At 40.8% G+C, this 13,380-nt stretch overlaps 1 protein-coding gene across 1 annotated transcript in view; it reads left to right on the plus strand.

Moving 5' to 3' along the window:
• The first annotated feature begins 816 nt into the window (after positions 1-816).
• Positions 817-13,380, plus strand: part of kif26ba (kinesin family member 26Ba) — an 88,812-nt gene continuing 76,248 nt past the window's right edge. The window contains exons 1-2 of the mRNA XM_042417094.1: positions 817-1,482; positions 2,999-3,391. Coding sequence (XP_042273028.1) covers positions 1,423-1,482; positions 2,999-3,391 — 453 coding nt within the window. The 5' untranslated portion in view covers positions 817-1,422. The remainder of the gene's footprint in view (positions 1,483-2,998; positions 3,392-13,380) is intronic.

The following is a 13,380-nucleotide window of genomic DNA, read 5'->3' on the forward strand; positions in this document are numbered from 1 at the left end:
TGGCATTCCACATACACTTAATCCAGTTGAAGGACCAGCGAGATGAACCTTCTGACTGACAAAGATGATTGTAGGTAATCTTTGTGAGGGCATGTGGGTCCAGAAAGTAAGTTATGTAAAAAGGGGGATTCAGTGTACATACTGAATGTTGAACTATTAGAGACATCATGACAATGATCAGTCACTTCATTTGTTCACATCTCAGTTGCCTCTCAAGCTCTGCTTTTCTTCATCTCCTCACCTCTTTGTGAGCAACAGATTTAGAAATCTGTAACCTATACTTCATTTAAAGTGGAAGTGCTCAGGACTGTAGCCAGGATTATAGAAATAGGCTGCTGACGGGTCCAAAAAGAAAGTCCAAAAATCCAAAAGTCCAAAAAGGCTATTAAATTTAAATATGTCGTCTAATTTAAAATAAACTAAATACATATGGAATAAGACCAAGACTTGTTAGGTTATTTACTAATACAATGAAAACTCCCCCAAAGCAGTTAAACCCTCAGACTATCAGATAAATTACTGAGAACATGACCTTAATATCTCTCATGTTATCGTACATTTCTCAGAATCTATCTTTAAGTCCAACAATCACATCCTCCTAATTATAACACAGTAAAGAAATTGTAAAAAGTTCAGTTTTCCCAAACAGGCAGCGGTTTACCTGCTGCTCAGCCGGATCCGCTGGGTGTGTTGGTCTGAGGTTGGTGAGGGGCAGGGAGGCCCCGCCCTCATCCAGATGTGCGCCTCTCTCCTGTGTCTTCAGTCCGCTGCTGGCTTCAGCAGATTGCGGAGCCCCGGGAAGTCAACAGGAGGGTAGGGACAGTGACACTTTGAGTATGAACAACCGGGAAGGTTAGCTGTGATCTGCATTAGAGGGATCTTACTAGATCTAATGAGTCGTGACTTTGTCGTTAGCTCATGTGACTTGAGCCGTGCGTCGGAATTTTCCCCGGGGGGGCTTTTGTTTTACCCACCTGGCCAGCCGCAGACGCAGAGCTGATGGAGAGAGGCTGGGCTGAGTGCGATGCCAGTCCGTTGAGCAGTCTGTTGAGCAGAGAGCCTCATCCAGCGCAGAGCAGACTCTGCTGACAGGGAGCGGTCCGCTTTCTTTTGCGCGACCTGTATGAATTATCAGTCTGTTTTTTTTTTTAGAAGTGATTCGAGGGTTTTCTTTCGAAGCAACAAAAACAGCAAGATCACCTAGGATTTTGTTTTTTTTTCTTGTCGACGAAATGGGGATGTAACCAGTTTCCACATGCATTTAAGTGGTGAGGTTGCCTCCAGATTGAGAAGAGCAAACTGCAGGGGCGTATAGTTAATTGAAATCGATCCGGTGGTCTCCTTTTGAATGTGAAACAGCAGCAGAGGTTCTTTCTCCTCTCCTCTCCTCTCCTCTCCTCCTCCCCTCCGCTCACCTCCAACATGACTTCACTGTCGGGGACCAAAGAGAGGTCTGTGAGCAGCCGGAGCAGAAAATATGGGGTAGGTTATTCATTACAGTATCCGGGGGGGTGGGCACACCTCAGTTACCTATAAGCCTGGTAAATGTAAAAACTTATCATCCATGTAGTGATGCATGTGCCTCATCATCTCATACTGCACACCCCTTTAACTTGCAAAATGTAGTTTTATAACCTCTTACAGACTGATGTAAGAATGAAACAGATGTAATATGAAGACTGGGGCTTTCAGGGGAAAGCGCACTTTAGATTTGTGTGCATGCAGTGTCATGCATTTTCATTGGCAGAGCTCCCAGTTTCTCTTAATTATCACTAACTGAGGACCATGCAGCTAAATCAGATATTATACTCACACCCATGTCTTTGCCTACCACCTACAACTTAAAAGCATTGACTTATAATACAGGGTTGACTCATATTATACCCAACCTCTTTACTTGGAGATGGTTGAGCATTCCTACCTATCAGCCTACTCATTGCTGCCATATTATAGCCCTTGTGAGGGATTACAGTAGCTAAAGTACCCAACCTCTCCAGCTACCACCACATCAATGGGTCTCTCCTCTCTGACTGGATTTATCCAGCCACAAAAGATCCAACTTTCAGCTCTTTGTGGCTCATTTGATGTTTGCATGTGGCTGTCTGAGAAGAGAAAAATAATACAGGTCTACACATAGAATCTGTCTCGATCCCTGTTTAGACGGTAATGGAAGAGTCTGATATGTTGACTGCCTTGACTTGGGTTGTAGCAGCATCATGGTAAATGTTTATCATTGCTTCCTGTTTGTGTGCTTTTTATTTGATTTAATGCCATAATTTTAATTTACTTTGTTTTAGACTGGCTGTGCGTATTATCGACATAAAGAAAACCAGGGTCCATTTAATCTAACAGCCACACTCTGTGGGATATTCACCATTTATAAAGGGCATCCACTGTTCTATAACATTTGTTGGCACGTAGGTTAACAAGGTGACAATTAGATGAGTCATTTTTGTTTTTGATTGTTGCTATTTGGATTTATGATCAGCTGGCCTTTAAACAGCTCACTGAATATATTTAAGTTCATATATTATTTCGGGTCACATTTTTTCTAATTTGACAGATTATATATCATTGTTTTGCACACTGTATAGCAAGATGCAAACAATTCTATTTTTATTTGCATAATACAAGCCATGAGCTCTCAACCCTTGCTCATCATTTTATTCTCATCCCAGTGCAACCTGTTGTGTGGACAGACTGATAATTGTATTTCTTACAATGCACATGTTAATACATTATAGGCCGTTTTGATGACACACATTTGACTTGACATAGCAGAAAAGCACAGGTGTAACTAATAACAGTAATGATGGTGTTCCATTTATTTGTACCAGGAAGCCAACATGCATGAAATCAGGGACCTACACTGCAAAAAAGTGGAATGTAGCCATTATTATTAATGAATGTTATTAATTATACTTGTGTTTTTCGTAACATGTGAAAATTTCTGCTGTGAAAAGGGCCTATAAGTCATTCTCTTTTTAATTTCTCGCAGGTTCCCGACACCTCCCCCACCAAATCTGCCTCCTTTTTCCCGGACACATGGTACCGAAAGGCCTACGAGGAAACTTCCCGGTCCAGTACACGCCCTGCCCCAGAGGGTGCTGGCTCTATGCCAAGCTCCACGGGCACCCCGTCTCCTGGCTCAGGAATCTCCTCACCAGGGTCCTTCTCTGGATCACCGGGGACCATCTCCCCTGGGATTGGGACAGAGTCTCCGGGTTCTCTAGGTGGCTCCCCAGGTTTTGGGACAGGATCCCCGGGATCAGGCAGTGGAAGTTCCCCTGGTAGTGAAAGAGGGATATGGTGTGAAAACTGCAACGCAAGGCTGACAGAGCTGAAAAGACAAGCATTGAAACTACTCATCCCTGGACCTTATTCCAGCAAGGTAAAAAACAGATTGATATGCTTCCCCCTAATTGTGTGTGTGTGTGTGTGTGAGAATCCTATTGCATATGTTGGTAATTCTGTGTACTCCCTCTTCTGTCATGTGGTGGTGAATTGGTTGTGCACAGCAGCTTAGCCTCCTAAAATAACTTGTTCCTTCATTAACTGTGGCATTTGGACAGTGACACTTATTAACTTGGTTGCCCATGAAAGATTGGGCTTCTAATCATTCCCTTGCTTACTGTGTTGCTGTGTAGTCAGGGTTATTGTTCTCATAAATCATAAGGATGCAGTTATTTGTCCAACCCTCATTTGACCAGCTGTGGAAAAGAGCTGAGACTAAACAGCCTTTGCGATTAGGTTTAATCTCAGAGGATGATTATTGTATCTGAAGCTGTTCATCAATAACTGGCAGGATGTCAAAAACAAAATGACAAATATGGACGAGACTCTTTTGATTTTTGTCTTGGAGTTTTCCATTTTACCTGATTGATTATATCACCTAAATCAGTGTGTTCACTCTATTCTATATTGCTTTTCTCCTTTTGAGGGAATTAACATGATGTATTACTGAAAGACATTGACCACGTAGAGCAAATATTAATCCATATGGATTGCTGCCTTTTTCTAATTTTCTTTGACAGGTGATTTCATTTTTTCTGTGGATAATCCATATAATCAATTTTAATTCCATTAGTATAGTGATTCTCAACAGGCAGATAATGAGCCCCAGAGTGTTGTGAGTTGATTTATGATAGAGGATCAAATCATGTACTAAGCACTTATTGTCCTTATCATCATGTATGTAGCTCATTTTTGTTTTTATTTCTACACTGAATAATTTTCTGGCTCTTAATTTGAGATTAATCAGTGAAAGAAACCTGCATTAACAACAACTTTCATGGTTCATTCTAAACAACTGGAAAGTGAACATGGTTGTTGCACTACAGGGACATTTGTTGTCACTGAAGAACACTTGATGTGTTTCATTGAGGTTGTGCTGTCGTACAGGCTTTTTGACTTGACTTGGGTCAAATGGAAAAATTATCCTAGAAAAAGAAAATTTTGTTTTGGACATTTGGAAAAGTGGTTATGCAGACAAAAGGCATGAAAAACACACATTGAAAGCCCTCCTGGCAGGGTCTCTGAATGCATAATTTTTTAACAAGTTGCCTCTGGGTTTGATATTCGTGCGCTGCAGCTGACTGGATTTTAGTTATGAATACACTGGGGCCATACGTCAAGCTTCGAGTTAATTGGTAACAAATAAGCATGTATTATGCATCATGGGGCCAATAAAGTGCAGTCAGCAAGATAAGAGTGAGATATAGGATTACAGTGGGACAGAGAGAAGGTTGCAGAGAGTAAGAGAGAGACAGAGGTGGAAACAGTGGGATCTTATTATGAGAACACAAACATGACAGTTGGAACTTGTTAGCAACAGTTGGGGCTAATGAAGACTGTCGGTGGGTAGACCACTAATTAAAATGTTATTTGTGAGGTTGGGTTTAGTCCATTGTGGTTAACTTTATGGTAGTGTAGAATGAGCACAGACACATAACATACAGTATTGCAATTGGTGTAGGCACTGGGTGGAAAATGTACCTGTGTATAACATGTGTTGAGAAAAGTAGGCTTTTACCAGCTGCAGATATGAAAATTGGCTTAAAAATATCACAGAAGCTAGTAAACAAAACTATGCAGCCTAGAAGTGTTTTAGGGCCATACCAAATCAAAATATCTAAATATCTTTGGCTCAAGAATTTTGTCAATGAAAAAGAGATTTCAGTGCCTTCGTCTTGTGTGTGGTTGATAGATTCAAACTCAAACGTATGAATGAGGAAACTGGCTGAGATAGTGGGAGTGGGAAAGTCAGTATGTCTCTGTACACAAGTGTGTACTAGACTATTCATGCTGCTCACTGGATATTCTCGTAGTAATTTCACAGTCAGAGGAGCGAACGTGTGCTTCTGACACGTGTGCTTAAATGTGTTACTTTGTGTTTGTGGTTCCAATGAAGTTTTCCACCACAGCTTTTGCTTGTGAGTCCTTTGAGTCCAGCTGACTCAGGATCAGTTGTTGGATCCACGCTGCAGGGTTTTGTGCATGAATGAATTCCATTACTATTTTTTTTTGTCAGGCTGTGGTCATTTTTTTCTATGATATTGGACTATTTGAACCTTGGCTACACACACCTGACACTCCTTACTGAAAAGGAAGAATTCAAGTACACAAACCCATTCACCTAGCAGACAGTAATAGTAAAACTAAACAGTAGAGCTGTCGACTAGACCCATCATGGTACTGGAGAAACAGTTTCACTCATTTATTTGCATGAGGAGCTTAAAACTTGTGAAGGTTGAACTGTATATTAAGGGTGCTTCGGCAATTTTTCTGTTGGGTAAATAAAGTTAAATAGGGCAAAGTACATTATGTCCAGCTCTGATTTTAATAACTAGTCAAGTGAACAAATATGCAACACTGTTGCATATGTTACAACAGTTACACAGACACATCCTTCCCTTAGGAGCTGTCCAGTACCATATTAGTAGCCATATTTTTCTATTTTTGGCAGGTTAGTTTCCTTGCTTAAAAACACCTCTGGGGTCATTATTGAAGCATTTAACAGCTTTGCTCAGTCATTTAGCTACAGTGTGGTTTCTTCCCTTGACTTTCCTTACAAGAGTGAACTGACCTGTGCAGGTGTTCTTTGGCGGGGAAAAGCTGAACTCATGTCTTTGGTGAAGCAATGTGACCTGATAATCCTTCCCCTTCACCAAATGTGCCAGAGCAGCAGTTCTGTGTGTGTGTGTGTGTGTGTGTGTGTGTGTGTGTGTGTGTGTGAGTGTGTGTGTGTGTGAGTGTGTATCCCTTCCTGTTGTGCCATCAGCATGAGACCCCATGTTATTCCCACAGGACACTGGGGCATATGTGACCCCTACCAGTTAGAATTACACACACACACACACACACACACACACACACACACACACACACACACACACACACGCACACATGCACACGCACAGCTCTGAACCTTGTAGACCTGTCTCTGAGATAGAGACAGGTCACACACACACACACACACACACACACACACACACACACACACACACACACACACACACACATACACACACACACACACACACACACATCCTCTCCCACAGGGCTGCTAATGCTATGCTAATGATGACCTTCACCGGTCTTCCTGTTGAATATTTTTTGTTTGGACGTCTGCAGCGTGTGTGTGTGTCTATCATAGACTGCGTGCCAGTGTGTTCATTTGTGCTTGTAGGGCACTCAGCATATTTTTGTGGTGGTTTGTTAGAGCATTCTGTGAATACAGAAACACACACACACACACACGTTTGTACTTATATCCTTCTGAGGACCCTCATTATAATAATAATGCATTGCCGAGCCCTTTACCCTAACCTTAACCATCACAACTAAAACCCAACTCTAACCTTAACTTCTAAAGCTTTTCAACAATGCAGTCAAGGACTGCTGAGTTGTGAACAAGTGGACAAGCTGAGATCATGTTAAAATATGACTAATTAAATGTCAAGATATGAGAGCAGGGTGGACAATCTGTTGCTTGTTGTTTAAGCAACTATTAGTTTGTTAGTGCAAACAGTGTTTATTTGCTGTCCATTATGTTTCAAAGAAGGTACATTCATTCATTCAGTCAACCCCATTTTGGCTTTAAGGAGACATGACAGTTTATAGATCAAGAGAATGAGAGGAGATAAAAATGGACATTGGTTGAGTTGGTGGCAGCAGATATAAAGGAAAACTGATTTATACAGCATGTATGTTTTTCTAATGTTACTAAAATGTCCTGAAATTAAACCTAAATCAAGCACCATATACCTTTTTTTATTAAGGCTGTTCCTCAGTCAGCTGGTTAGAGGAAAAAGAGACAGAGAGAGAGAGAGAGAGAGAGAGAGAGAGAGAGAGAGAGAGAGAGAGAGACAGGCAGGTCACATTGCCAGGTGGCAGTATGGGCGGGTGGGGGGGGGGGGGGGACTGAGTGCTCTGTTGAGGGATTAGAGTGAGCAGAGTAGGTTTTCAGGTTTAGACACAGACGCAAAGTGCACACACACTTGTAACCACAGACTCAAAAGCACATCTGGCTACACAGCTGTACTCACTTAAGGCCAGTGTCTCTGCTCGACTGGTGTGTATGTCTGCGTGTCTGTTTGTATATGTGTATTCATCCCTTATATCCACACCCAAATCATACATGGATAGAGGGCGATCTGTATTTGGTTGGTTCAGTTCAGCTCAGGAAAGTGGGTCACTCCACTCTCTCTCTCTCTCTCTCTGTCTGTGTGTTTTATTCACAAGGAAAGTGTCTGTTTCAGATCAGCTGAAAGTCAAAACCATCCATGTTTATAAAGTGAAATATATACAGTTCCACTTCAGACATAAAAATGGAACCATAATAGGGCATGTTTTCTGAACATATTCACTCCCCGAAAACTTCTCACTGGCAAGCTGAGATTCATTGAGATTGCTTTCGTTCGTAAATGTTTTCTAAAATTTCAACATGTAATGTGAAATACAGAGTGCTGACTTGGAATTTTTATGGAAGTATATACCATACATGCACTTAAAATGTTTATATTAGCAGACCCATTAATGTGTCTGCCCAGATGAGGCTATAGATTAATCAGCTTCAGCAGCATTGAGATCTTTTACAGATACAGTAAAGTGACACAAGAACAGTTAAACTTTCTATGGTACTGACATGCAGAGGTAATTTTTTATATGTTATGTTTCCTGTTACAATCCATAAATATGTCTCTTTCTCTCTCCAGCCTTGCAAACAAACCAACTTTCAATCTCTATTATTAACATTAACAAATAACAGGGGAGTGTAGCTTTGATACACACTTTTTTTACACCCACAAAGCATCATACCAACACAGAATATCTCTGGCACTAAATAATGTTATTGAAGTAAATTGTGTTCTGTGTATTGAATCCACAGGGTATGGGTAGGTCTGAAGTCACATACGGAGTAAATAAACCTGCCAGGATTGATTTTGAGGTGAATTTAGGTTGGAACTGGCTGTCTTCTCATACACCTCCCCCATAGCTGGATAAATTAGATTACAAACTATATTGTGTTATTGTCACTTAGCTTGGAGTTGGTGACTTTTTGGTTTGCTGGCAAGATGTAGTTGCAGAAATATTCAGTGTTTGTTAGACAGAGTGAGCTTTCTAATGCTGAATCAATTAGTCGCAAGGTCCAGTAATTAGCCTTTCCTGGAGCTTTAATCGTATTAGTTGATTGAAAAAATCTATAGCTATTTTGATCATCGATTAATTATTCAGTTCATGTATCCAGCTAAAAAGAAGAGTATTTTCTCATTCCAGCATTTCAAATGTGACAATTTGCTGCTTTTCTTTGATATTTGAAGATTTCACCTTGGGCTTCTGAGAACTTATTAGGGAATCAGAGAAAATCGTTTTATTTAAAAAATGTTTAGGTGCAGCCATACATCCACTACACCAGTGGATAACAATCTGGGCTCCACTATCTATAATCATAACTTACATACATGGCACAATCATTGTTAATATAAAGATAAACAGACTATTAGATATGCTGTGCAAAACACCCACATCCTTTCAAGTAGATGCAGAATTATCTTTGAAAGTACTGACCCTAACTTTGCCAACCAAATCCTTTTAATAACGAACATAATCAATAAGCCCCTGATCAGAAGATGATTAGTGGTACATCTGATCTTCAGGTGAACTAAAGACAGAGTTTTAGAGCTTACTGATCTATCTGCTGTTTTAGATGGCTTTACAACCATCAAAAACAAGAGGGGTTAATACACTTGCAGATATGATCAATTAAACTAACCCCATTCTCTAGGTAATTTACACCAAAAAGCATTAATTTCTCTGTAATTAGTCCACTTATCAGATCAAATGAGAACTAAGGTGGAGTATTATTGTTCTGCAATCTGTCCTCAAAGGGATGTAATTCTCCACACAGGTAGCTAGCCATCCTGTAATAACCAAATCCCATAACACTACAGAAGCAGGCCTCCGGTAACCACGGCAGCTGGTGTTGCCACGGCAGCGACATGTGACAGATGTGAGCCGCATACATATCTCCATCAGTGTTAATGGGCTCCTCATAGCTGTGTGCATGTTGGTGAGAGGCACAGAGAGGGTGAAAATATATAGAGTTCATGTGAATAATAGCGCGTGTTACTGTGCGCGTGTGTTTTGGGCAAGAAGGATAGAGAGAACATATAGAGTGTGTGTGTGTGCGTGTGTGTGTGTGTGTGTGTGTGTGTGTGTGTGTGTGTGTGTGAGTGAGTGAGAGAGAGAGAGAGAGAGAGAGAGCGATCATGCCCTCGTGATGCCTTTCAGGTGTGAAAGACATTACCATATAAAGAGGTGGCTTCATCAATAACAGTAAGATGGTGTGGATGGATGGATGTGTGTGTGTGTGTGTCTGTGTGTGTGAGGGTGGGGAGGGATGCTGATGCAGGCTGAATTGGAGAGCTTCTCACTGGGTTTATATCAATTTGACCCACCCTCAAGCACACACTTAAACATCATCTCAGGATCTAGTATTACTTACTGTACCTTCTCTACTCTTTTCTCTTTATATCAGTTGAGTTGGCAATGCTGTGCCTTTATTGGTATTTATCAGAATTGCCATCGTTAAAGTAAAACACAAATAAAAAAGATAAAAAATGTAGATTTTTATATTAAAACTAATAGTATTAAATTACAAAGTAGTATATAACCATTGCTGCATTCACTGAGTGACCAGAAAAATACAAAACCCCTGTACAATCTAATGCAGTACAGTGATAAATACAGCCACTGTGAAACATGGTGGTTCCAGCTTCTTAGAAAGGAGCTGCTGACATTGGCACGCTTTAGTGACCAGACTTTACCAAGAGAGATACGGCAAACAAAAATCATCCAAATGAGTGCCTTGTTGATGAGACGGTTCAGGAAATTGGCAAAACTCCTTCAAGCTAACAGATGAGTCTATATGTAAGTGTGGAAATAAGATCTTGGAACAGCAGAGATCCGTGATCAACAGTCAGTTGGCAGGTGGTTCGCAGTCAGTTGGCAATCAGTTCAACAGTCATTTGGCAGGTGGTTCACTATTTGGTTATATTGGTCTCTTCAAGAAACACAATCATTTTTAATACTAAAATAATGTGGAGCTTTTCACTGTGTTAATTTGTAAGAACAGTAGGAGACTTGAACATAATTTCTGACCATGTATGTCTCATTAGGACCATTGCCCAGCCTTTTTCATATAGAACCTTCCAGTAAGATAATGTACAATAGTGTGAAGCACACAGAAACAGTGACTTCCTCTTATCTTAAGTCATCTAAATCGTCTATAGATCTCAACCAGAAGAGCTCCTTTGGGATGAGGTGGAACCAGCATGAACATGCTGCTGGAAATCCACAGGAACAAATTTACACGGACATGCTTTGAAGAATGTACATAGTTATGGCGACATAAGGGGTCCACCCATGTCCCATTTTGATGTACTTGTGACCAGTGTCCACAGTATCTTTTACTGTCTCATTTTTATTTCTCCTGCTTGCTCTCTGTCATTCTCCTGTCTTATTATCTGAATCCCTTACTCTCATTTTTAATGCCTGCAGACACACACACACACACATACACATACACACACACACGTTTGCTAAATTAGGCTCTGGAGAAAGAAAAGAATATGAAAGAAACTAAGATTTTGATTTAGAGAAGGAGAGGGAGGTAAAAGAAGAAAGGGGGAAACGTGTAGCTGGAGAAAGAAGGAAGACCGTTTTCACTAATAGTGCTATCATTGTCATTACAGGCACTGACCCAGAGCGGACATAGTTAATTAGACTAACTATGCCAGTCAGTAAGCTGCCACAGTCAACACACTGTGTGTGTGTGCTTGTGTGTGTGTGTGTGTGTATAACCTATCTGTCTAGACAGAGCCAGAGAAGCTACAATAAGACTTGCTGGCTCCAAAAGACAACAGATGAATCTATGTTTGCTGATGTGCATTAATTATAAAATTCAATACAAAAACATGTATGTTACATTTACATGGATGTTACAAGTACCTGGTGTATGTACAGCAAGTGCAAATAACCACTTGTTATTATTATTATTATTACTATAAAATATTTTAGATCATCCTGGAGTGACACAGTATAGTACCATATGTGTCACATGGCAGATTTATTTCCCTCATATTTATGTTTTAAAGGACAGGCAGGTACCTTATTTTTTTTTAGTTGTTTATATCATTTTGTAGCTTCAAATCAGTGTTCCATATGTATTCAAATCAAAGTTCAAATTTTGGTTGAAGTATGTATGTTTTAGCGTCAAAATGCTATTTTCCCAAGCCCTTCTAAAAACTTTTTCCCACATGGCACCCTAGTCTGCCCAGCCAGTAGCTACGCAGACAACTGGGCTCACTGTTGCTGCTGCTCAAAGTTTAAAATATAAATTCTGAGCTCTCCTCCTGCCAGTAAACAGCTCCACATCAGAGCAGAATCCAGTGTGACTCACAGGTGTTATTTGTCCTGAAGCTCTGGCTCTGCTCCTGGCTCTCTCCTCCAGAGCTCCCAGCACTCAGCAGCTGTCTGTCCCTCCGCTCCGTCTGGTGCATTTATAAACATCTCACACACTCAGACTCAGTGCTGCGACATCGCTCGTAGTATATCTGGATAATTTTTCATGCTCTAACTCTAATGAGCGAGTATGTTAGGAAGACACTGTCAGCTAACTGTGTGTGTGTGTGTGGGGTGGCATCAGCGCTTTGGCTCTAACCTACGTCACTGCTTTTCGCTAACGGCTGAGTGGGCGTTTCCATTTGAAAAACCCGGAAAGGAACACAGGTGGAGTCGTCCTTTAAAGGTTTATTAAATTATTTATTGTTCTTTGTTTTTCTGAACCAAGTGTCCCAGTGAAACTTATTATATTGACTTCTTTTGTAAATTAAGGGTAAAAGATGCATTGATATAGGGCGCCCTGGTGGTTTAGTGGTCTCGATTCCAGCTAAGTACCTTTGTCATCATCATCTCCTGTCTCTTGATCTCCTCTTTCCTGTCTGTATACTGTCTACTTTCTAATAAAGGCACAGATGGAAAAAAAAACATTTTTTTGATATAAATTAAACAACAGTTGCCTACTTAAGCAGTGAAGCTTATGTACCCGTTTTACATTTATAGCACCTCTGCATACCTCACAGGCTCCAAGACCAAAACAAACACGACCACCACTTCTGCACACCGAGAACGCATTAAAATAAAAGGCAAATCACATGCACGAGTGCATGTGATTTGCACTGGCACACACACTGGCACACACACACACACCAGTGTGTACAGATAGTCACACAACTGCACTGACACACACACACACACACACACACACACCAAGGCACCTTGAGGTCCATATGAACCCACATGCAAATGAACAAACAATCACTAGCACGTGTGTATGTGCATTACTAAGAACACATGTACACTGCTGGATGGTGGTGAAGGTGGCAACAGCACCTGCTGCCATAAGGCCGTAGCTACCATGGCAACTGCCTCTCCATCACCTCCACAGTATGGAAATAAGTACAGAACACTATACAGTTGTTAGGCATCTGGCTCCTCCTGTGTGGATTTTCATATACATTTGTGTGTGTGATACATAATTTGAGATTCCATATGTGCATAAATCTGTCATCTATCTATCATCTTTCTGTCCATCCATCCAGTGTATACATCTCTCTGTCAGTCTGTCTTGCAAAATGCATCCTGTGTATTTTGTTTTACAAGTTTTAGATTCCGTCATCCAGAGCCAAGATGAAAAGTGAAAATGTCCCAGTGTTACAGTAGCAGCAGGTGCCAACTCCAGCACTCTGTGACACTGTGAAATCTCACTTGCTGAACGGTTTATTTGAAGACCCGCTAACCACACTTCTAACATTAGCC

Source organism: Thunnus maccoyii, chromosome 1 (genome assembly GCF_910596095.1).
Source record: "Thunnus maccoyii chromosome 1, fThuMac1.1, whole genome shotgun sequence".
Lineage (NCBI taxonomy): Eukaryota > Metazoa > Chordata > Actinopteri > Scombriformes > Scombridae > Thunnus > Thunnus maccoyii.